General features: G+C 37.2%; 1 protein-coding gene and 2 pseudogenes across 1 annotated transcript; 1 reads left to right on the forward strand and 2 right to left on the reverse strand.

Annotated features, from left to right (window-relative positions):
• Positions 1–1079: 1079 nt before the first annotated feature.
• Positions 1080–2023, forward strand: LOC139706146 (olfactory receptor 1G1-like; annotated as a pseudogene).
• Positions 2024–4224: 2201 nt separating this feature from the next.
• Positions 4225–5196, reverse strand: LOC139706148 (olfactory receptor 11A1-like). The gene has a single exon (XM_071613844.1). The coding sequence runs from the start codon at positions 5194–5196 to the stop codon at positions 4225–4227; it is 972 nt and encodes a 323-aa protein (XP_071469945.1).
• Positions 5197–8587: 3391 nt separating this feature from the next.
• On the reverse strand, positions 8588–9573 carry LOC139706149 (olfactory receptor 11A1-like; annotated as a pseudogene).
• Positions 9574–26415: the final 16842 nt, after the last annotated feature.

A 26415-nucleotide genomic window follows, 5' to 3' on the forward strand; every position in this document is an offset into this window, starting at 1 on the left:
ATATGAATAAAGAGAACAGAAAAAAAAAAAAGAAAAAGAAAAAAAAATAAAATAAATAAAATAAATAAAATAAAAGAAAACAGAAAACACACACACACACACACACACACACACACACTTCTTTCTATAAGATGCTCTGCACAAACTTGGGGCACTGCCAGAAAATCCATCACCAGACACAATCCCTCAAACTTAGCCCAGAACTGTCAGCCAAAATAAACCTTTTTTTTAATAACTTACTCAGTCTATGGTATTGTGTTATTACCAACAGAAGACAAACAAATATAATGAGTAGAAGCTAAGAGTGGAAGGAAGCAAGAGGGTATGCTTGAGGGAGTGCAGCACATCCACTGGGGCTACAGAACAGAAAATGAATAGACTGCGGTGCAATATGAGGCTGGGGAGGTACCTCAAAACCAGATACACTGAGGAGGACTGGGAATAAAGTGCAAAAGTAGAGCCCTTGTTTAGTGTACAAGGCCTTGGATTTGATCCTCAGTATTACAAAAAAAAAATTAAATCAAAGCCATTGAGATTTGTAAGACATGATAAAGATTGTGCATTTTTTCATAAAAGCAATGGTTCTGTGGTTGCCTACCTAAACAAAATAACATATTTCTATTTTCTTTTTTGAAAATATAATTCTGTCTGCATTGTGAACAACACATTAGATGGGGCAAGAATGAGCATGGTACACCAGATGGAAGGCTGGTGATATTCTAATCAATCAACCAAAGCATGAACCAGAATAGATACCATGTAGACAGGAACATTTATTGAGCTGCAACTATTAGCATTGAGATAAATACTGAGATGCAGCTTTTGCCTTCAAAAAAAATCATCTTCAAAAACAGAATCACAAACAAGTGGTTATAATATCACATATATCCTCAGTTGACTGTCCTTTCTAAATTCCAACTCTTGTCCCTCCCATTGATATCTTAGTTTACAAGCCTCAGTTGGTGTAAGAGAGACACATTGACAGAAGACAGAATCCAGGCTACTGCACACCTGTGTCTTCAGGGAGTACAGACATTCTCTTCACACCAAATCCTTCTTGAAGCACAATAAGGACCAGAATGAACTGCAGCAAGACTCCTGACTTTGTCCTCTCAGGGATGTCCAGGATCCAGAAAACCAGCAGTTCCTCTTTTGTCTCTTTATTGCTCTCTATTTGTTGGTCCTCCTTGGGAACTCACTCCTTCTGCTGGCCATTGGCACTGACATTCACCTTCACACTCCCATGTACTTCTTCCTCAGCCAGCTCTCCCTGGTGGATCTCTGCTTCACCACTACCATAGCCCCTAAAATGCTAAAGGATTTGTGGACCCAAAATGGATCCATCTCATTCTCTGGGTGTCTGACCCAATTATACTTCTTTGCTGTTTTTGCTGACATGGACAACCTACTCTTAGCGATCATGGCCATTGGCCGCTATGCTGCTGTTTGCTATTCACTGCATTACCCACTTGTCATGAGACCTTCCAGATGTGGGGTGCTTGTGGGTATGTCCTGGGGAGTAGCCCACTTGGTCTCTCTAGTCCATATCTTGTTGCTATCCCAGCTATCTTTACATGTTAATGAAGAGATTCCTCACTTTTTTTGTGATTTTGGCCCTCTCTTATGGCTTTCTTGCTCTGATGCCCTACTCAATGAGGACCTGACAATGGCTTTGGCTGGGGTTTTGGGAATCAGTACTCTCTTCTGTGTTATAAGTTACTATACCAGTATTTTCCATGCTGTGGCCAGAGTTCCATCAGCACAGGGGAAAAGGAAAGCTCTGGCTACATGCAGCTCCCACCTCTCCATGGTCATCCTCTTCTACAGCACAGTATTTGCCACCTACCTGAAGCCCCCATCAACTTCTCACTCCTCTGGGGAGCTGGTTGCTGCTGTCATGTATACCCTGGCAACTCCCACTGTAAACCCTTTCATTTATAGTCTGAGAAATAAGGATGTAAAGAATTCATTGAACAGGATCCTGGAAATGGAGAATTCTCAGGATTATGGATCATCCCAATAACCATGTACTTTTAGAAAAATTACTCCCTATTTCACTACTACAGTAACAAACAGAGTTGGTCAAAATCATGGCTGTGCTAGAGCATGATATGATCCACTGAAAAGAACACTGGATTGAATTGGATGTTCTTTAAATAGCTTTTGATTATACATTCACATCATTACAACATTTGATAACCATGAGCATTTCTCTCTGGGGTTTAATACTGAAGTTCCTCCCCATCACTTTTCTGTAGTCAAAGTCATTTTTGCTGTCATCAACAAAGATAATCCATGTTATCAGTACCATCATCAATAATAAGAGAAAGGAAACTGGGCCAACGCCAAACTTATTCCCCCTTTAGTTTCTCTCTTTTCAGAACGTTTTATATATCCATGTGTTTGTGTGATGTTTGTGACTTTCTGATTAGTTTCTGATTCTATGGCTGAGAATTGGAAGACAGCTAAAACCATGAGGGCTTTTTTGAAAACACTTATTTTTTTGAAAATAGAACAAATGAATATTTATTACATATGTTTATGTGTTTATTAAGTTTTAAGTGCAAAAAATAAAATAGTTTATTGCTTTATGAATGAACTGATCCTTCAAATACAGACTGACCATGGGTGATGTGGGTGATATCTTTGCATTATAAAAACAGTACACACTATTTTTTTAGTCATTATGATGTTTTTGGCCTGGGTTCCTTTATACACCATATACATTATATCAAAAGAAGAATATGTGTTCTATTAATTTGTATCATCCACTGTATTTCATATTATTGCACATTATGAATTATGTGATCAGTTGAAATACTTAATGATTAAATCTATTTGGGTGAATAACTTGATACATGGGTAGATATAACTTTGCCTTAAGAAGAATACTTCTGAAGTTCTCAGACTACATTCTCTTATCCGTGTTCACATCTGAGTCTATGATTTCTTCCTGGCTCATCTAGAAGTTAATACCTTCTTTTCAATTCTAATCGAATGACTTTCCAGAGCAGGTGTTCAGAAATTATTTTCAAGCAAATAATGATTGAATGGATAATCCAAGCTGATATATCCTCTGGCTAATTTAAAGAAATTATTTAAAGATCAATGGTGAAATTTGAACATGTCTTGTGTATTAGATGATATTAAGGAAATATTGATAATTTTGTTAAGTACTCTAATGTCCTGGTGGGCATGGTTTTTTAATGTCTGTATCAGGAAAGGAATATACTAAATACATGTGGAATATATATGTGCACAACATATTTACCCAGCATCTGGGATTTGTTTCTTTCCTTCCCATTGATAAGACAGAATGCATTACTTTACATCTACTTTTATTTGTGGGGTGCTATTTTCTAGCAAAACAAACAAGCAAAAAGGAGCTGTAGGGAATTCAAACAAAGTTAGCCAAATGTTTATGTTGAAGCCAGATGGCAAATTGGGACTCACTGTGCCATTCTCTCTATTTTTGTATACATTTTAAATCTTCTACAATAAAAAAATTAAAAATAAATAAGTAAAATGAATTCATCTTTAAATATTTTTAAATATACATATCCTTAGACCTAGAAATTTATGTCCAAAAATGTATTACAGAAAAACCTGAATGTTCACAATGTACACATAATAAAAGAACTAATTACAACTAAAATATTCCTACCAATAGAAGATTATTTAAGCAAATCATGGTTAGCAATACTATAAAGCCCAAAAGAATAAAGAAGTAGATATTTTTAATACAGGAAGGTGTTCATGACAGAGTGCTCAATAGAAACCAGATTTCAAGCTCTATGATACATAAATAAGTAGAAAGAAATTTTGAAATATCATCTACAAATAATATAGTTAATATTTCTAAATTTGTTTTGATATTACTGTTTTGCTTCTCTATTTTCATTTTTCTTATTATTATTTTACCTATCTATATTTATGGGGTACAATGTGATAATTCAATTCATATATTCACATTCAATACATATATAGCATATACTATGGGTAATGATCAAATCAGGGTAATATTCATGGCATATTTAATAAAAAACTAAAATAAGTTTTTAAACTAACATTTGAAAAGTACTGCTCTGCATCTTCTTTTTTGTTGTATTTTGGTTAAACTACAGGAGAGCCAAAGGGGAAGGTTGGAATAGAACTGTTATTCCTTTCCAGCCAATTCTGGAGACTTCTCAGTGGAGACGTCCAAAGTCCAAAATAAAATCTTCACTACCCTCTTTCTTCAACCAAATGTTTCCTTTTTTTTTTTTTTTTTTTAATTTGAAGAAGCCTTTGTAGTGCCTGATGAACCTCCTTGTTCCTGAGGGTGTAGATGACAGGATTGAAGATGGGAGGAACCACAGTATAGAGCAAGCCAAAGACCTTGGAGAGGAGCTGGGAGTGGACAGGTGAGGGCGCAATGTACAAGACCATGAGAGTTCCATAGAAGGTGGACACTACAGCAAGGTGGGAGGAGCATGTGGAAAAAGCCTTTCTCCTGCTGGCCTCAGCAGGAACTCTCAGCACAGTCACCATGATGTGAGCATAGGATGTCAGAATCAGTCCAAATGGAACAGTGAGGAAGACTACAGAGAGAACAAATGTTGTCACCTGGGCTACTCTGGGATGTGAGCAAGCCAGGACCACCAAAGGCATGAAGTCACAGTAAAAGCAATCGATGTGGTTGGAGCCAGAGAACCTCAGCTGGGCCATCAGGACCACAACCAATCCATCTACCATGAAGCCAGACAGCCAGGCTGTGACCACCAGCCCCATGCACCATCTAGGCCCCATCAGGAGTAGATAGCGGAGTGGGTAGCAAATTGCCAAGAAGCAATAATATGCCATAATAGCCAGTAGGAAGCATTCTGCTGTGGCTAGAGAACCAAAGATGAAGAACTGGGTCAAGCAACCAGTCACAGAGATGGCTGCCTCCTGCAAGAAGCCCTCCAGCATTTTCAGCACCACTGTGGATGTATAGAGGATCTCCAGGAAGGACAGATTAGCCAGAAAGAAGTACATGGGCGTGTGCAGCCTCTGGGAGCTAATCACTACCACAATGATCAGCATATTCCCTATGACAATGAAGGTGTAGACAACAGTGAACACAATAAAGAAAAGGAAATGCAGCTCAGGGATGTCATAGAAGCCAAGGAGGACAAATTCAGCAACAGTTTGGTTTTCTAAGGAGGCAATATCCATGTGGATCATCCAGGTTTCTATTTGGCAGTAATTGGAGAAATTTTAGTGCATCTCTAGGAGAAATTGTTGTACATCTCTATTTCTTCTATAGCAAACAAGATTCATAGGACTTAAACAAAAAAGGATGAAAATGAGTCTTCAAATGAGGATTACTTTTAAAAAGTCTTTGTCTATACCCTCTTCATTTGTTACTCATTCTCCAGCTCTCTTTCTTCTCTGCCTTCCTTAATTGTGCATGTTCAAACACAATTTTAGTCTCTCAAAACCCTTTGACCTACTAATTTCACCTGCTACTATACAGTGAATTCTACCAGCCAAATCTGTATTACCAGTCATGGTTTCCTTCATCTGCACCAGTTTTATTACCTCCAAATGTCTGGTAGAGATTTTCCAAAACAATAGACCCTTTTATCCTCCACAGTTATAGCCAGCATTTTTATGAGTGGCTTTAAAGTTCTATGTGAATCCCGTGGTCACTCTCTCAGAGTCATCTTATTTCAACACCCTTTTTCCTTCTCCATCTACAATCAGTGAAATTTCATCAACTATTCCCTGGGAAATTTATATATATATATATATATATATATATATATATATATATATATATATATATATATATATATTTCTCCCTCTCTTCCTACTCTTACGTGAGGCTGATGATCTACTGTGTAGTCATCTAGTCTCTGTTTATGACTCTCTCTTACCAAAATAACTTTCTTGAACTACTAGCTTCATTCTTTCAATACTGTGCAAGAGTTAATAGTTAAAATGTGATGAATAATTATGAGCGGGAAGTATGGGTGCAGAGAGAGAAAAAAAAAAAAAAACACGATCAAGGCTGTGGGGCAAAGGGTATAGGAATCAAGGTCAGGGATGTCTTCCTGAAGAATGCAACTTATAGGCTGTTTTGAAGGCCAGGTAAGAGAGGACCAGGCAAAAGGTAGGGAATATGGAAAGCAGTATGGAGATTCCTTGGAAAGCTGGAAATGGAACCACCATATGACCCAGCTATTCCCCTTCTCAGACTATTCCCCAAAGACCTTAAAAGAGCATACTATAGAGATACAGCTATATCGATGTTCATAGCAGCACAATTCACAATAGCTAGACTGTGGAACCAACCTAGATGCCCTTCAATAGAAGAATGGATAAAAAAAAAATGTGGCATTTATACACAATGGAATATTACTTAGCACTCACAAATGACAAAATCATGGCATTTGCAGGGAAATGGATGGCATTAGAGCAAATTATGCTAAGTGAATCTAGCCAATCCCTAAAAAACAAATGCCGAATGTCTTCTTTGATATAAGGAGGGCAACTCAAAACAGAGCAGGAGGAAGAGCATGAGAAGAAGATTACCATCAAACAGGGACAAGAGGTGGGAGGGAAAAGGAGAGAGAAGGGGAATTGCATGGAAATGGAAGGAGACCTACATTGGTATAAAAAACTACATATAAGAGAGGTGAGGGGAAAGGGGGGGAAAACAAGAGAGAGAAATGAATTACAGTAGATGGGGTAGAGAGAGAAGAATGGAGGGGAGCGGAGGGGAGGGGAAGAGAGGGGGGATAGTAGGGGATAGAAAATGCAGCAAACAAAATACAACAGACACTAGTATGGCAGTATGTAAAAATGTGGATGTGAAACCAAAGTGATTCTGCAATCTGTACACGTGGTAAAAATGGGAGTTCATAACCCACTTGAATCAAATGTATGAAATATGATATGTCAAGAGATTTGTAATGTTTTGAACAATAATAATAAAAAGAATTTTTTTTTTGCAGAAAAATATACACGACATATGATTTTGTGTATCGTATAACAGTACCATATAATGTATGTATGGGGGTGTTTAGAGCTGTTTGTCAAGTCTTTCTACTGTTCTTTAATCTTTCATATGCATTTCCCACATAAAACCTCCACTCAGCTCCTCCTCATGTAACCCAGGCTCAGAATCAGTTGTGTATCTTTCTACACTTTGCTCCATGAATATGAAAATACTTTTATAAATAAATCCTCACACACATGTACAGGTACACATGAATATTTCTGAAGTTCTCAGACTGCATTCTCTTTTCCACGTTCACATCTTAATCTAGACTTTCTTCCTGGGTCATCTAGAAGTTAATACCTTCTTTTCAATTCTAATCTAATGACTTGCCAGAGCAGGTGTTCAAAAATTATTTTCAAGCCAATAATGATTGAATGGATAATCCAAGCTGATATATCCTCTGGCTAATTTTAAGAAATTATTTAAAGATCAATGGAGAAATTTGAATATGTCTTGTGTATTAGATGATATTAAGGAAATATTGATAATTTTGTTAAGTACTCTAATGTCCTGGTGGGCATGGTTTTAAATGTCTGTATCAGGAAAGGAATATACTAAATACATGTGGAATATATATGTGCACAACATATTTACCCAGCATCTGGAATTTGTTTCTTTCCTTCCTATTGATAAGACAGAATGCATTACTTTACATCTACTTTTATTTGTGGGGTGCTATTTTCTAGCAAAACAAACAAGCAAAAAGGAGCTGTAGGGAATTCAAACAAAGTTAGCCAAATGTTTATGTTGAAGCCAGATGGCAAATTGGGACTCACTGTGCCATTCTCTCTATTTTTGTATACATTTTAAATCTTCTACAATAAAAAAATTAAAAATTAATAAGTAAAATGAATTCATCTTTAAATATTTTTAAATATACATATCCTTAGACCTAGAAATTTATGTCCAAAAAATGTATTACAGAAAAACCTGAATGTTCACAATGTACACATAATAAAAGAACAAATTACAACTAAAACATTCCTACCAATAGAAGATTTTTTAAGCAAATCATGGTTAGCCATACAATTAAGCCCAAAAGAATAAAGAAGTAGATATTTTTTAATACAGGAAGTTGTTCATGACAGAGTGCTCAATGGAAAACCAGATTTCAAGCTCTATGATACATAAGTAAGTAGAAAGAAATTTTGAAATATCATCTAGGGATAATATAGTTAATATTTCTAAATTTGTTTTGATATTACTGTTTTGCTTCTCTATTTTCATTTTTCTTATTATTATTTTACCTATCTATATTTATGGGGTACAATGTGATAATTCAATTCATATATTCACATTCAATACATATATAGCATATACTATGGGTAATGATCAAATCAGGGTAATATTTATGGCATATTTAATAAAAAACTAAAAGAAGTTTAAATAAGTTTTTAAACTAACATTTGAAAAGTACTGCTCTGCATCTTCTTTTTTGTTGTATTTTGGTTAAACTACAGGAGAGCCAAAGGGGAAGGTTGGAATAGAACTGTTATTCCTTTCCAGCCAATTCTGGAGACTTCTCAGTGGAGACGTCCAAAGTCCAAAATAAAATCTTCACTACCCTCTTTCTTCAACCAAATGTTTCCTTTTTTTTTTTTTTTTTTTTTTTTTAATTTGAAGAAGCCTTTGTAGTGCCTGATGAACCTCCTTGTTCCTGAGGGTGTAGATGACAGGATTGAAGATGGGAGGAACCACAGTATAGAGCAAGCCAAAGACCTTGGAGAGGAGCTGGGAGTGGACAGGTGAGGGCGCAATGTACAAGACCATGAGAGTTCCATAGAAGGTGGACACTACAGCAAGGTGGGAGGAGCATGTGGAAAAAGCCTTTCTCCTGCTGGCCTCAGCAGGAACTCTCAGCACATTCACCATGATGTGAGCATAGGATGTCAGAATCAGTCCAAATGGAACAGTGAGGAAGACTACAGAGAGAACAAATGTTGTCACCTGGGCTACTCTGGGATGTGAGCAAGCCAGGACCACCAAAGGCATGAAGTCACAGTAAAAGTGATCTATGCGGTTGGAGCCAGAGAACCTCAGCTGGGCCATCAGGACCACAACCAATCCACCTACCATGAAGCCAGACAGCCAGGCTGTGACCACCAGCCCCATGCACCATCTAGGCCCCATCAGGAATGGATGGCGAAGTGGGTAGCAGATTGCCAAGAAGCAATCATATGCCATAACAGCCAGTGGGAAGCATTCTGCTGTGGCTAGAGAACCAAAGATGAAGAACTGGGTCAAGCAACCAGTCACAGAGATGGCTGCTCCTGCAGGAAGCCCTCCAGCATTTTCGGCACCACTGTGGATGTATAGAGGATCTCCAGGAAGGACAGATTAGCCAGAAAGAAGTACATGGGCGTGTGCAGCCTCTGGGAGCTAATCACCACCACAATGATCAGCATATTCCCTATGACAATGAAGGCGTAGACAACAGTGAACACAATAAAGAAAAGGAAATGCAGCTCAGGGATGTCATAGAAGCCAAGGAGGACAAATTCAGCAACAGTTTGGTTTTCTAAGAAGGCAATTTCCATGTGAATCATCCAGGTTTCTATTTGGCAGTAATTGGAGAAATTTTAGTGCATCTCTAGGAGAAATTGTTGTGCATCTGTATTTCTTCTATAGCAAACGTAAGATTCATAGGACTAAAACAAAAAGGATGAAAATGTGTCTTCAAATGAGGATTACTTTTAAAAAGTCTTTGTCTATCCCCTCTTCATTTGTTACTCATTCTCCAGCTCTCTTTCTTCTCTGCCTTCCTTAGTTGTGCATGTTCAAGGTTCAAGAGAATTAAACACAATTTTAGTCTCTCAAAACCCTTTGACCTACTAATTCCACCTGCTACTATACAGTGAATTCTAGCAGCCAAATCTGTATAATCAGTCATGGTTTCATCTGCACCAGTGTAATTTCCTCCAAATGTCTGGTAGACATATTCCAAAACAACAGACCCTTTTATCCTCCACAGCTATAGCCAGCATTTTTATGAGTGGCTTTAAAGTTCTACGTGAATCCCGTGGTCACTGCCTCAGAGTCATCTTTAATTCAACACCCTTTTTTCTTCTCCTTCTGCTATCAGTGAAATTTCATCAACTATTCCCTGGGAAATTTATATATATTTTTCCCTCTCTTCCTACTCTTATGAGAGGCTGATGATCTACTGTGTAGTCATCTAGTCTCTGTTTATGACTCTCTCTTACCAAAATAACTTTCTTGAACTACTAGCTTCATTCTTTCAATACTGTGCAAGAGTTAATAGTTAAAATGTGATGAATAATTATGAGCGGGAAGTATGGGTGCAGAGAGAAAAAAAAAAAAAAAACATGATCAAGGCTGTGGGGCAAAGGGTATAGGAATCAAGGTCAGGGATGTCTTCCTGAAGAATGCAACTTATAGGCTGTTTTGAAGGCCAGGTAAGAGAGGACCAGGCAAAAGGTAGGGAATTGGGTAAGGTACCCCTAACAGGAGAGCATATATGAAAATCAGGAGGCATAATTGAGCATGGCATTTTTTAAAGATATTAAAAATGAATTTGTGTACCATTAGGGTGGATTTTTGGATACTATCCAAGATGATGTGTGATTTTTACTAAAGACAGTGAGAATATGTTGTATAATTCAGAGCAGAGGAGAATAATAGAGGAAAAAATAGGGTTAATCATTTATGTTCACATGTATAAAATTTAAGTGTTGATTTCTATATTATGAGATTCATAAACATATTTATCATCACATAAAATGTAAGTTCTTTAATGCAAACAGCATAGAATGGCAATTACCTAAGAGGTGGGAAAATGAATGACTCAGGGCCAAAGGCCCTGGGAGACTTCTCACTGCATGTTATTTTAAGACCAGTTCTGCCTTTGGCAAGGAATCCCATTTTCCACTCCTCTGCTCACTGTTAAATCTCAAAGACCAGCTTAAGTTTCATCTCCCCAAGAAGCCTCCTTCACTAATGGAGCCCTTTATTTCTTGAGTAATCAAGTACTAAGTATCTGGTCTGTAGAAGATGGTACACTACTTTCCAAGGATACCAGGTCAAATAAATTGAGTCCATGATCTTAAGAAGTTTATAATCTTACGTAACATCATCAGATAATGGCAATACACTGAAAGAAAGTTAGGGAATTCAACCTGAAAGAAATCTTCCAGGAGGAAGTGAGGCTAGACTAACTCCCCATTACTCTGGAAAATGGAAATAATGGAGATGAGAGCATTCCAGGTAAAAAGAAAATCATGAGTAGACACTGAGGCCAAAACTAGCAGAAAGTGAAGAGGAAAAGAGGTGGGGGTTAAACTCATCTCTGAGGGAGCATTGGGATGCAGGTAAATAATGAGAGAGGAGGGCCAGCAGCAGCAGCTGTATCCTAGAGGCAACAAGGTACAGCTGAAGGCTTTTAAACAGTAGAGTGGAATGTTTCAGCCTATATTTAGATCAGAGGCTAAATCCCAGGTAGCAAGAAGGAAAGAAAGGCTATCCCCACCCAACTGCTACTTGGTGTGCAAATACATGCTGCCTTAAATTCTTCATTCATTATTTTATTGTATGCACTTTTTGTTTCCCAAAAGATTACAAATTTACTTAGGATAGGAAATAGAATTTTATATCTACTACAGTATGCAACAAATAGAAAGTTCATTACTTTATAGACCAAAAAATCCACAGATTCTGTTACCATTCTCCAACTCCTACCTCTAGAAGCTATTCCCTTACCCTCTGTTCCCATCTGTGTTTCCTTGTGATATGAATTTAGCACTCCTCTGGGATTTCCTTTGACTCCTAGATTATTTTATCTGGTCCACATCCAATCTGCCATTTGGATTATTTATGCATTATCCTTCACAGAAGAGAAGTGAGTATACAAATCAGGCTAGAACACTTTCAGCAATAAAAAGTTCACCACCACCATTCCCCCAATGTCATCATGGATCACACTAATGTTTGGCAATCTGTATCTAAAGTGAGCCAGGTTTTGCTTTCCTAGAGTTTCCTCTCATTTATGCTCCAGTTCATAAAGAAAATTTCTTTTTTTGTGAAAGCCCTTTAGTTCTATGAAATTTGTAAGAGGTGAGATAGAATAAATGGTAGTAAGGATAAATGAAAATTTCACAATTATTTTTTGTAAATCTGACCTGTGCCTATTCCAATCTACTTGATGACTTTGCTCAAAAGAAACCTTTATCATCACTCCCATTCCAAACATTCTGGACAGTCTTTTTCAAGATATGCAAAATTAGGACAAAAGCAAGTCAGAAAATAAAAAGAATACATTTCATTAACTTCTAAATGCAAAAGTAAAGAGAGTTGGAAATTGAAGTCATCTATCCAGGGTGACAATCCATAAGACACCACAAAGACTGCAATCTTGAGGATTTCACCCTTCAACCAATATGGAAAGAAAAAAAATTGCAATATCTCCAGGCACCACTTACCTTCATAAGCCATTGAACAAGGCTAAACAATAATGATTTGTTGTTGAAAAACAACAGCTTATAGGAATAAAAGTAAAGAAAAAAACTTGAAATATAAATTTTATGGACAGTGTGTTAGTCCTGGCTTTGATCAAAATACCTTAAAAGAACAATTTAGAGGATGAAAAGTTTATTTGGGGCTCATGATTGCAGAGCAATGATCAGCTAGTTCCATTGTTCTGGGCAGAACACATGGGCAGAAGGGTGTAGCACAGGAAAGTTTCCCAGCTGAAGGAAACCAGGGGGGCTGGGGGCAGTGAGCAAGCGTGAGTGCACAGGAACAAAATAAAAACCTCACTTCTTTTTTTTTCCCCTGTTGCTGTGGGTATATACATGACTGCATGACCAGTGTAATTCTGCAACCTGTACACTCAGAAAAATGAGAAATTATATCCCATCTGATTCAAATGTATGATATGTCAAGATCATTGTACTGTCATGTGTAACTAATTAAAACAAATTTTAAAAAATGAAGAAAAAAATAAAAACCTCAAAGGCATGCCCCAGTGACCTTCTTTCTCTAGCCACACTCCACTTGCCTACAGTTACCACCCAGTAAAGTAGTCTTTACAAACCGATTAATCCACTGAATTAGGTTATAAGCTTCATAATCTAATAATTTCACCTCTGAACATTAGTACATTCCACACATAAGCTTTCAGAGGACACCTCACATCCAAACTATTATAGACAACTTAGGGTATGAAGCAATTTTTCAAATAAGGCCAAATTAGCATAACCCATATGCACAAGAGCTAGTCACCCTCAAACAAACAACAAAAACTTATACTTTCTATCTCCAAATTGGACTCCTAATTCAAATGTGTGTGTGTGTGTGTGTGTGTGTGTGTGTGTGTGTGTGTTCATAGTCTGCGAACAATGTAAATGTATATATGGCTGTATTCATCTTCATAGCCATATTGTTCTTTGAAGGTGTAAAAGTTCCTCCATATGTATATTATTCTCATGTAAGAAACAAGCATCATTCTGAATTTTTAGAACACCATATTTCCAGCCCTGTTGAGAGCCTGTACAGGGGAGTCGGAATGGCCCCTGGCATTTTGCCAGAAGTAATGGTTGAGAGGTGAGCCATTAAGATGATGTTGGATTGATTCAATTGTATATAGACCCCTGCTGTCTGCCTCAGGTCTCCTGCTACTTTGGAGTTCTTGCAGGGATTCCTGGGGAGTAGAGTTGGTTGGTGAAGTTCTGGTGGAGGGAGTTCTGGTTGGTGTGGTGTGCCAGAGAGGGGCCACGTGGGTGGCGTTCCGGAGAGTTCCCGGGGAGTGTGCATGGAGTGCTGTTGGAGTTCAGGCAATAAAGTTTCCTGTTTGAACATACAAGTGCTTTGTAGCCGCTCGGTGATTTGTGCCCAGCCAGACTGCAGCATTTGGTGGCCTGTGTGGGGGACGCCTGAAGCTTGGGGGTAAGTAAAATTGCTCACCCCTGAGGAAGAGTGAGAGAATGGGTGACCATTTCAAAAAACAATGTGTTCTTGTTTTGATTTCTTTTGTTTTTGTTTCAAGCTGCCTGTCCCTAGAACTTTCTCAGGCAAACTGGGGAAAATGGTTGGCTCAAGGTTTGAAGTTGTTTGCCCCTGAGATAGAGATAGAAATAGACCACGAATATACATTTCAAGAAAACAGAAAATGCATTTTTGTTCCGTTTTGGTTTCATTCTGTTTCGGTTTTGTTTTGTGTTATCTTGTTGGGTTGCATTATCTTTATAGTAGATTAGAAATTAGTAAAAAACAAACTGAAAGAGTGTTAAGTAAATTGTTAGAGGTTCAGACTATGGTAGAAAACATGTTAGATCAAGCAAAAGAGAAGGTCTCTCGAGCTAGTCAGACAGAGGAAGAAAATTTAAAGGAGGAAGGACCATCAGGAAAAAATTTACAACAGGAAACTTTATTGCCTGAACTCCAAGAGCACTCCATGCACACTCCCCAGGAACTCTCCCAAACGCCACACACACGGCCCCTCTCTGGCATACCACACCAACTGGAACTCCCTCCACCTGAACTTCACCAACCAACACAAACTCCCCAGGAATCCCCGCAAGAACTGAGAACTCCAAAGTAGCGGGCACCTAAGGCGAACAGCAGGGGTCTATATACAATTGAATCAATCCAGTATCATCTTAATGGCTCACCTCTCAACCATTACTCCTGGCAAAATGCCAGGGGCCATTCCCACTCAGCTGTGGCTCTCAACACAGCCCTACTGTTCAAAGTGTTGGGAGTGAAGAGAGGACAAAGTAGAAGGTAGTGAGATGTGAGGACTATAAAGAAACAGGAAACACATAGCAACAGCGGGGTGGATGAACGGCCTTAATAACAGAATGTGATCAAGCAATAGCAGAAGCTGCAGAGTTGTGAAATATCAAGGAATGCAGCTGAACTTGAAAAATCCAAAACATGTAGGAAAAGTTTGAAATCAAGATGAATTTTAATTGGTGAAATGGTGGCACACACCTGTAATCCCAGGAACTTGGGAGGCTGAGGCAGGAGGACCACAAATTTGAGGCCAGCCTCAATGATTTAGCAAGACCCTAAGCAATTTAGCAAGAACCTGTCTCAAGATAAAAAGGGCTGGGGATGTGATTTGGGTTCAATCCCAGTAACCTGCCCCCCCCCAAAAAAAAAAACACAATAACACATTTAATAACACAATTAATAACCTAGACTTAATTGACATATATAGAATATACCACCCAACATCAAGCAGTTACACTTTTTTCTCAGCAGCACATGGATCCTTCTCAAAAATAGATCATATATTATGTCACAGGGAAACTCTTAGACAATACAAAGGAGTAGAGATAATACCATGCATCCTATCTGATCATAATGGAATGGAACTGAAAATCAACGATAAAAGAAGGAAGGAAAAAGAATACATCATTTGGAGAATGAACAATAGGTTACTGAATGATCAATGGGTTATAGAAGACATCAAGGAGGAAATTAAAAAATTCTTAGAGATTAATGAAAACACAGACAAAACATATCGGAATCTATGGGACACATTGAAAGCAGTTCTAAGAGGAAAATTCATTGCTTGGAGTTCATTCCTTAAAAAAAGAAAAAAACAACAAATAAATGATCTCATACTTCATCTCAAAATCCTAGAAAAAGAAGAGCAAAACAACAGCAAAAGAAGTAGAAGGCAAGAAATAATTAAAATCAGAGCTGAAATTAATGAAATCGAAACAAAAGAAACAATTGAAAAAATTGACAAAACTAAAAGTTGGTTCTTTGAAAAAATAAACAAAATCGACAGACCCTTAGCCATGCTAATGAAGAGAAGAAGAGAACTCAAATCACTAACATACGGGATGAAAGAGGCAATATCACAACAGACACTTCAGAAATACAGAAGATAATCAAAAATTATTTTGAATCCTTATACTCCAATAAATTAGAAGATAGTGAAGGCATAGATAAATTTCTTAAGTCATATGATCTGCCCAGATTGAGTCAGGAGGATATAGACAACCTAAACAGACCAATATCAATTGAGGAAATAGAAGAAACCATCAAAAGACTACCAACTAAGAAAAGCCCAGGACCGGATGGGTATACAGCAGAGTTTTACAAAACCTTTAAAGAGGAACTAATACCAATACTTTTCAAGCTACTTCGGGAAATAGAAAAAGAGGGAGAACTTCCAAATTCATTCTACGAGGCCAACATCACCCTGATACCTAAACCAGACAAAGACACTTCAAAGAAAGAAAACTACAGACCAATATCTCTAATGAACCTAGATGCAAAAATCCTCAATAAAATTCTGGCCACTCGGATACAAAAACATATCAAAAAAATTGTGCACCATGATCAAGTAGAATTCATCCCTGGGATGCAAGGCTGGTTCAATATACGGAAATCAATAAATGTTATTCACCACATCAATAGACTTAAAAATAAGAACCATATGATCATCTCGATAGATGCGGAAAAAGCATTCGACAAAGTACAGCATCCCTTTATGTTCAAAACTCTAGAAAAACTAGGGATAACAGGAACATACCTCAATATTGTAAAAGCAATCTATGCTAAGCCTCAGGCTAGCATCATTCTGAATGGAGAAAAATTGAAGGCATTCCCTCTAAAATCTGGAACAAGACAGGGATGCCCTCTCTCACCACTTCTGTTCAACATAGTTCTCGAAACACTGGCCAGAGCAATTAGACAGACGAAAGAAATTAAAGGCATCAAAATAGGAAAAGAAGAACTTAAATTATCACTATTTGCAGATGACATGATTCTATACCTAGCAGACCCAAAAGGGTCTACAAAGAAACTATTAGAGCTAATAAATGAATTCAGCAAAGTGGCAGGATATAAAATCAACACGCATAAATCAAAGGCATTCCTGTATATCAGCGACAAATCCTCTGAAATGGAAATGAGGACAACCACTCCATTCACAATATCTTCAAAAAAAATAAAATACTTGGGAATCAACCTAACAAAAGAGGTGAAAGACTTATACAATGAAAACTACAGAACCCTAAAGAGAGAAATAGAAGAAGATCTTAGAAGATGGAAAAATATACCCTGTTCATGGATAGGCAGAACTAACATCATCAAAATGGCGATATTACCAAAAGTTCTCTATAGGTTTAATGCAATGCCAATCAAAATCCCAACGGCATTTCTTGTAGAAATAGAGAAAGCAATCATGAAATTCATATGGAAAAATAAAAGACCCAGAATAGCAAAAACAATGCTAAGCAGGAAGTGTGAATCAGGCGGTATAGCGATACCAGACTTCAAACTATACTACAGAGCAATAGTAACAAAAACAGCATGGTACTGGTACCAAAACAGGCGGGTGGACCAATGGTACAGAATAGAGGACACAGAAACCAATCCACAAAACTACAACTATCTTATATTTGATAAAGGGTCTAAAAGCATGCAATGGAGGAAGGATAGCATCTTCAACAAATGGTGCTGGGAAAACTGGAAATCCATATGCAACAAAATGAAACTGAATCCCTTTCTCTCGCCATGCACAAAAGTTAATTCAAAATGGATCAAGGAGCTTGATATCAAATCAGAGACGCGCCGTCTGATAGAAGAAAAAGTTGGCTACGATCTACATACTGTGGGGTCGGGCTCCAAATTCCTCAATAGGACACCCATAGCACAAAAGTTAATAACTAGAATCAACAAATGGGACTTACTCAAACTAAAAAGTTTTTTCTCAGCAAAAGATACAATAAGAGAGGTAAATAGAGAGCCTACATCCTGGGAACAAATCTTTACTCCTCACACTTCAGATAGAGCCCTAATATCCAGAGTATACAAAGAACTCAAAAAATTAGACAATAAGAGAACAAACAACCCAATCAACAAATGGGCCAAGGACCTGAACAGACACTTCTCAGAGGAGGACATACAATCAATCAACAAGTACATGAAAAAATGCTCACCATCTCTAGTAGTCAGAGAAATGCAAATCAAAACCACCCTAAGATACCATCTCACTCCAGTTAGATTGGCAGCCATTATGAAGTCAAACAACAACAAGTGCTGGCGAGGATGTGGGGAAAAGGGTACACTTGTACATTGCTGGTGGGACTGCAAATTGGTGCAGCCAATTTGGAAAGCAGTATGGAGATTTCTTGGAAAGCTGGGAATGGAACCACCATTTGACCCAGCTATTCCCCTTCTCGGTCTATTCCCTAAAGACCTAAAAAGAGCATGCTACAGGGACACTGCTACATCGATGTTCATAGCAGCACAATTCACAATAGCAAGACTGTGGAACCAACCTAGATGCCCTTCAATGGATGAATGGATAAAAAAAATGTGGCATTTATACACAATGGAGTATTACTCTGCATTAAAAAATGACAAAATCATAGAATTTACAGGGAAATGGATGGCATTAGAGCAGATTATGCTAAGTGAAGCTAGCCAATCCCTAAAAAACAAATGCCAAATGTCTTCTTTGATATAAGGAGAGTAACTCAGAACAGAGTAGGGTTGAAGAGCATGAGAAGAAGATTAACATTAAACAGGGATGAGAGGTGGGAGGGAAAGGGAGAGAGAAGGGAAAATGCATGGAAATGGAAGGAGACCCTCAGAGTTATACAAAAGTACATACAAGAGGAAGTGAGGGGAAGCGGAAAAATAATACAAGGGGGACAAACGAATGTCAGTAGAGGGGGCAGAGAGAGAAGAGGGGAGGGGAGGGGAGGGGAGGGGGGATATTAGAGGATAGGAAAGGCAGCAGAATACAACAGACACTAGTATGGCAATATGTAAATCAATGGATGTGTAACTGATGTGATTCTGCAATCTGTATATGGGGTAAAAATGGGAGCTCATAACCCACTTGAATCAAATTGTGAAATATGATATATCAAGAACTATGTAATGTTTTGAACAGTTAACAAAAAAAAATTAAAAAAAAAAGAAAAAATAGGGTTAATCATTTATGTTCACATATATAAAATTTAAGTGTTGATTTCTGTATTATGAGATTCATAAACATATTATATTTATCATCATATAAAATGTAAGTTCTTTAATGCAAACAGCATAGAATGGCAATTACCTAAGAGGTGGGAAAATGAATGACTCAGGGCCAAAGGCCCTGGGAGACTTCTCACTGAATGCTATTTTAAGGCAAGGAATCCCATTTTCCACTCCCCTGCTCACTTTTAAATTCTCAAAGACCAGCTTAAATTTCATCTCCCCAAGAAGGCTCCTTCACTAATGGAGCCCTTTATTTCTTGAGTAATCAAGTACTAAGTATCTGGTCTGTAGAAGATATTACACTAGTTTCCAAGGATACCAGGTCAAATAAATTGAGTCCATGACCTTAAGAAGTTTATAATCTTACGTAACATCATCAGATAATGGCAATACACTGAAAGAAAGTTTGGGAATTCAACCCCGAAGAAATCTTCCGGGAGGAAGTGAAGCTAGACTAACTCTCCATTACTCTGGAAAGTGGAAATAATGGAGATGAGAGCATTCCAGGTAAAGAGAAAACCATGATTAGACACTGAGGCTAAAAAAAAGCAGAAAGTGAAGAGGAAAAGAGGTGTGGGAGGGTTAAGTATCCAGTATTAATTAAACTTGTCTCTGAGGGAGCATTAGGATGCAGGTGAATAACAAGAGAGGAGGGCCAGCACCAGCAGCTGTATCCTAGAGGCAACAAGGTACAGCTGAAGGCTTTTAAACAGTAGAGTGGAATGGCTCAGCCTATATTTAGATCAGAGGCTAAATCCCAGGTAGCAAGAAGGAAAGAAAAGATGCCCCCTCCCAACTGATACTTGGTGTGCAAATGCACGCTGCCTTGAATTCTTCATTCATTATTTTATTGTATGCACTTTTCTTTCCCAAAAAATTAGAAATTTATTTAGGATAGGAACTAGAATATTGTATCTACTACAGTATGCAACAAGTAGAAAGTTCTTTACTTTATAGACCATAAAATCCACAGATTCTTTTACCATTCTCCAACTCCTACCTCTAGAAGCTATTCCCTTACTCTCTGTTCCCATCTGTGTTTCCTTGTGATATGAATTTAGCACTCCTCTGGGATTTCCTTTGACTCCTAGATTATTTATCTGGTCCACATCCAATCTGCCATTTGGGTTATTTATGCATTATCCTTCACAGAAGAGAAGTGAGTATACAAATCAGGCTAGAACACTTTCAGCAATAAAAAGCTCACCACCACCACTCCCCCAGTGTCATCATGGATCACACTGACTTTTGGCAATTTGTTTCTAAAGTGAGCCAGGTTTTGCTTTCCTAGAGTTTCCTCTCATTTATGCTCTAGTTCATAAAGAAAATTCCTTTTTTGTGACAGCCCTTTTGTTCCATGAAATTTGTAAGAGGTGGGATAGAAGAAAGGGTAGTAAGGACAAATGAAAATTTCACAATTATTTTTTGTAAATCTGACTTGTGCCTATTCCAATCTACTTGATGACTTTGCTCAAAAGAAACCTTTATCATCACTCTAATTCCAATCATTCTGAACAGTCTATTTCAAGAAATGCAGAATTAGGACAATAGCAAGTCGGGGAATAAAAAGAAGACATTTCATTAACTTCTAAATGCAAAGTAAAGAGAGTAGGAAATTGAGGTCATCTATCCAGGGTGACAATCCATAGGACATCAGAAAGACTACAGTCTTGAATATCTTACCCTTCAACCAATATGGAAAGAGAAAAATTTGCAATATCTCCAGGCACCACTTACCTTCATAAGCCATTGTACAAGGTTAAACAATAATGATTTGTTGTTAAAAAACAACAGCTTAGAGGAATAAAAGTAAAGAAAAAACTTAAAATATAAATTTTATGGACAGTGTGTTAGTTATGGCTGGGATCAAAATACCTTAAAATAACAACTTAGAGGATGAAAAGTTTATTTGGGGCTCATGATTGCAGAGCAATGATCAGCTAGTTCCATTGTTCTGGGCAGAACACATGGGCAGAAGGGTGTAGCACAGGAAAGTTTCCCAGCTGAAGGAAACCAGGGGGGCTGGGGGCAGCGAGCGGCACGTGTGCACAGGGACAAAATAAAAACCTCACTTCTTTTTTTTTCCCTGTTGCTGTGGTATATACGTGACTGCATGACCAATGTAATTCTGCAACCTGTACACTCAGAAAAATGAGAAATTATATCCCATCTGATTCAAATGTATGATATGTCAAAATCATTGTACTGTCATGTGTAACTAATTAAAACAAATTAAAAAAAAAGAAAAAAAAATAAAAATCTCAAAGGCATGCCCCAGTGACCTTCTTTCTCTAGCCACACTCCACTTGCCTACAGTTACCACCCAGTAAAGTAGTCTTTACAAACCGATTAATCCACTGAATTAGGTTATAAGCTTAATAATCTAAGAATTTCACCTCTGAACATTAGTACATTCCACACATAAGCTTTCAGAGGACACGTAACATCCAAACTATTATAGACAACTTAGGGTATGAAGAAATTTTTCAAATGAGGCCAAAGTAGTAAACCCGCTTGCACAAGAGCTAGTTATCCTCAAACAAACAAACAAACAAACAAATCCTTATACTTTCTATCTCCAAATTGGACTCCTAATTCAAATGTGTGTGTGTGTGTGTGTATGTGTGTGTGTGTGTGTGTGTGTGTTCATAGTCTGTGAACAATGTATATGGATATATGGCTGTATTCATCTCCATAGCCATATTGTTCTTTGAAGTGTGTAAAAGTTCCTCCATATGAATATTATTCTCATGTAAGAAACAAGCATCATCCTGAATTTTTAGAACACCATATTTCCAGCCCTATTGTTCAAAGTGTTGGGAGTGGAGAGGAGGACAAAGTAGAAGGTAGTGAGATGTGAGGACTATAAAGAAACCGGAAACACATAGCAACAGCGGGGTGGATGAAAGGCCTTTGTTCCTAAAAACAGAATGGGGTCAAGCAATAGCAGAAGCTACTGAGTTGTGAAATGCCAAGGAATGAAGCTGAACTTGAAAAATTCAAAACATGCAGGAAAAGTTTGAAATCAAGGTGTATTTTAATTGGTGGAATGGTGGCATAGACCTGTAATCCCAGCAACTTGGGGGCTGAGACAGGAGGATCACAAATTTGAGACCAGCCTCAGTGATTTAGCAAGGCCCTAAGCAATTTAGCAAGAACCTGTCTCAAGATAAAAAGGGCTGGGGATGTGATTTGGGTTCAATCCCAGTAACCTGCCCCCCTAAAAAAAAAAAAAAAAAAACGAATTTCATCACAATAACTGGTAAGAAAATGAGAATAGTGCAAAATATCTGTCTATTCCAATTGTAAACAAGCCTAGATAAATCCACAGCCCTCATCCAACCCAGATTTCAAGAGCCTTCATTTAAAACTATCACTATTTCTGGAAGAAAAATTTAAATAATATTCCAGAAAAACATATTTAAAGAAATATATACCAAACTATACATTTCAATTTATCTTCAGGAAATTAAAAAAAAAAAAAAAACTTATTCTCATGTATTTTTTCAATGTCTGTTGAACATGCTTTTATAAACAGAAACAATCGTTAAATAAACTTTAATTTAGTTTGATTTTTTTAATCTTTTGATTCTTTAGTTCTCTTTGGCAATTACTACATAATATAGCAAAAATACATGTTAATGGCTTTAAAAGAAAACTTTATCATTTTAAGCACAACCCAATTTTTTTCATGCTATGAAGAAGGACAAATTTCCACCACGAAAAAATTTTTTTTTTTTTGAGAGGGCCCTGCCTCTTTCTATACCACAGCACATGAACTAGGGGTTGGAGAACATGCATAGCTATAATTTCCCTCTCCAGGAGAAAGAAGGGGGAGGGAGTAAGCTAGTACAGCCAGAAGGATTACACATCAACTTCTGAACTCCAATGAAGGAAATACCAACATTAGGATTCTGAAGAAAGACTGTGGGATTTCAAAAAATGCTTCTTTAAATAGAGATATTTGGACTCTAAATTAATTGAAATTTGTTACTATTTAGAAGAGAAATGGCTATAAAGACCAACCATTTAACTTTTTTAAAGGATCTATGTATTCAAAAATAGGATGCTCACCTGAAATAGCATCCCTGCTCTCTAAAGACAAGACTGTGCAGAGGAGACGACCTGCTGAGATTGGCTAAGACTTCAGAATGGTGGAGTTACATACTTTCAGCTCCCTCCCTTTTTGAGTTCAAACTGAAATAATTCAGGATAAATATTAGCCTTTTGACCCTCCACCCCTGAGCCATTCTCTTCTCCAGCCTCCATCCCCTTTTCTAGCTCCTAAACTACTTTGTCCTTTGGAAGTCCTTGCTTTTATCACCAGGGAGGGTTGGCAATTGCTGAGAAGGGAGAGGCCCCTGAGAACCAATTATGGCTTTACTAGACAGTAGCCTTAAATAAAGATGTAACAACCCCTAAAGTTCTTGTTTTGTTTTGGGAGAAGTTCCTAAACTGTTGACTTGACCAAAAATGGAGCAGAAACCAAAAGAGCCATGTGGCAATCTTCCTTTTCATCCCCTTGGGGACAAATGCTGTCAACTTCTCCAGACATCTTTTCCCCTGATTCCCAAACTCTTCCCCATCCCTCCCTCTGAATATCTCTAATTTCCCTGCAGCATCCCTAAATGCTCACCACCAGTAGCAGTCCTTCCAGAGGCCTGATTTCAACTCTCATTCCAGCCCAGGCCCTCTCAGCACCTCAGGCTACTATTTCAATAGATGTCACCTTTGGTCGGGGTGTTCTATACAGATCATCAAAACCCCACCAATGCCCATTTTAAGGAGAAGGAAGCGGCCTGATGTTTCAAAGTCCAGTTCAATAGTTATGTGATGTTTTAATATCCTCCAAGCCCTCATGTTTGTCTGATAGCTCATCTTCCCCTGCTCCCTCTTTGAACCTTCCACAGAAGTTGACTAATCTTTTCACTTGCATTGGCAGGAGTGTTTTCCAGGCATTTCTGGGATACTTATAAAACCCAGACTCTTACTGAGACCTGCTTTTCTTGGCCAGCAAACCAAAAGAGAAAATTTACTTCTTGAAACTCCTAAGTCTACTCTCTGTGGCTCACAGTAAATGCCACCTAACTTCATTTTGGGCCTCCTCTTAACCATTGCTTCATTAAATTGTAACATATGATAAATGGAAACACGAAATCCATGTGTCCTGAAAAAAAACTTGTGGATAAGAAATGGTTTTCTTTTAGTCATACTAAGTTACTGTAATTTAATTGACAAATAAAAATGTATACATTTATGGTGTAAAGCATGACTTTTTGATATAGGTACTTAATGTGAAATAGCTAAATGAAGCTAACTAATATATACATTAATTCACATACTTGTCATTTTTGAGGACACTTAAAATCTCTTTTAGCAATTTTCAAATATATAACACATTGCTATTAATTATAGATGCTCTATTGGACATTAGATTTTTTCATTTATTCACCCTATCTAAAACTTTATACTCTGTTACAGTATCTCCAACTTGTCCCCTTTATTGTTCGTAGCCCCTGATAACCATTATTCTGCTCTCAGCTTCTATGAGTTTAAACCTTTTTGTTTCCACACATAAGTGAGATCATGTGGTGTTTGTCTTTCTGTGCCTGTCTTATTTCAATGGACATTGTTTCCTCCAGATTCATCCATGTTGCCACAATTGTCAAGATCTTCTTCAAGGCTATGTAGTATTTCATTGTGTATGCATACCACATTTTCTTTGTTCATTCTTCTTTCATGGGCACTTAATTGATCCCATATCTTTGCTATTATGAATAGTGCTGCAATGAACATGGGCATTCAGATATCTGTTCAAGATATTGATTTCATTTTCTTTGAATACATACACAGACAAGGGATTTCAGAAACATATGATAGTTCTATTTTTTTTTCAGGGATCATTATGCTGTTTTCCATAATGACTGTACTAATTTACATTCATACCAACAGTATACAAGAGTTTTCTTTTCTCCACATCCCAACCAGCACTTGTTATCTTTCCTCTTTTTGATAATAGCCATCCTAGCAATTATGAGGTGATATCTCATTGTGGCTTCAATTTGCATTTCTCTGATGATTAATGGTGTTGATCATTCTTTCATATATCTGATGGCCATTTCTATGTTTTATTTTAAGAAATGTCTATTCAGTTCTTGTGCCCATTTTCTAATTGAGTTATTTTTTTATCTTGCTATTGATTTCTTTGAGTTCCTTATATGTTTTGATATTAGCCCCTTATTATAAATACAGGTTTGCAAGTATTTTCTCTCAACCCATGAGTTGTCTCTTCACTCTATGGATTATTTCCTTTGCTGTGTAGAAGATTTTGTTTGATACAATTCTTTTTGTTTATTTTTGCTTTTGTTCCTGTGTTTTGGGGATCATATCCAAGAAATCTCACCCAGACCAATGTCATGCAATTTTATCTTTTTGTCTAGTAGTTTTACAGTTTCAGTTTCACATTTAAGTTTTTAATCCATTTAAAGTTTATTTTTGCATAAGGTGTGTAATCAGGGTATAAGGTCATTCTTCAATATGTGGACATGGAATCAAATTTTCCCATCACCAAAGTGACTATCCTTTTTCCATTGCGTACTCCGTTGAAGTAATTATTTAATTTTGATCATTCTGCTTATGTTAAATATCATATTTATTGATTTGTATATGTTAAACCATTCTTATATTCCAAAGATCACTTCAACACGCTATTGAATTCAGTTTGCTAGTGTTTTCTGAGGATTTTTACATCTGTGTTCATCATGGATGTTAGCCCATGAACCACCCTTTGTTTTTTAATTCAGTAGTTTAAATCATAAATGTGATGCATCCTTATTGTAACAATTAAAATAAAATACTATTTTCTTTTTTCCATATTTTATTGGTCCATTAAAGTTGTACATAAATGGTGGAATTTGATGTTTCATATTCATACACACACAATGTAATAATATAATTTGGCCAATATTAATTATCAGTACTTCCCCCTACAATACTATTTTCTTTTTTATTTTATTTTTATTTTTTTTATTAGTTGCTCATGACAATACAATGATCTTGACATATCATACATTTTAAAATACTATTTTCTAAGAAAAATTAGATTTACTCTTTCTCCTCCCCTGAACATTTCAACTGATTGATGAAACCGGTCAAGATATTGGTGACTGTCTTTCATATTTTTCCCTTTATTTTTATTTCCATAAGTAGCAAAGTGTTCAACGATTTTTTAAATGAAAAAAAGGTGAAAAACAGCATGTTTTGGTGTGTTCTCATTTGTGTTTATTTATGTATGTATACACACACACACACACACACACATACCGTTCACATATGTTTGTATATGCATGGTCAAGAAACTACTATCTCTAGGGCTGGGGCTGTAGCTCAGTGGTAGAGCACCTGCTTCACACGTGAGGCAC

Source organism: Marmota flaviventris, chromosome 6 (genome assembly GCF_047511675.1).
Source record: "Marmota flaviventris isolate mMarFla1 chromosome 6, mMarFla1.hap1, whole genome shotgun sequence".
NCBI lineage: Eukaryota > Metazoa > Chordata > Mammalia > Rodentia > Sciuridae > Marmota > Marmota flaviventris.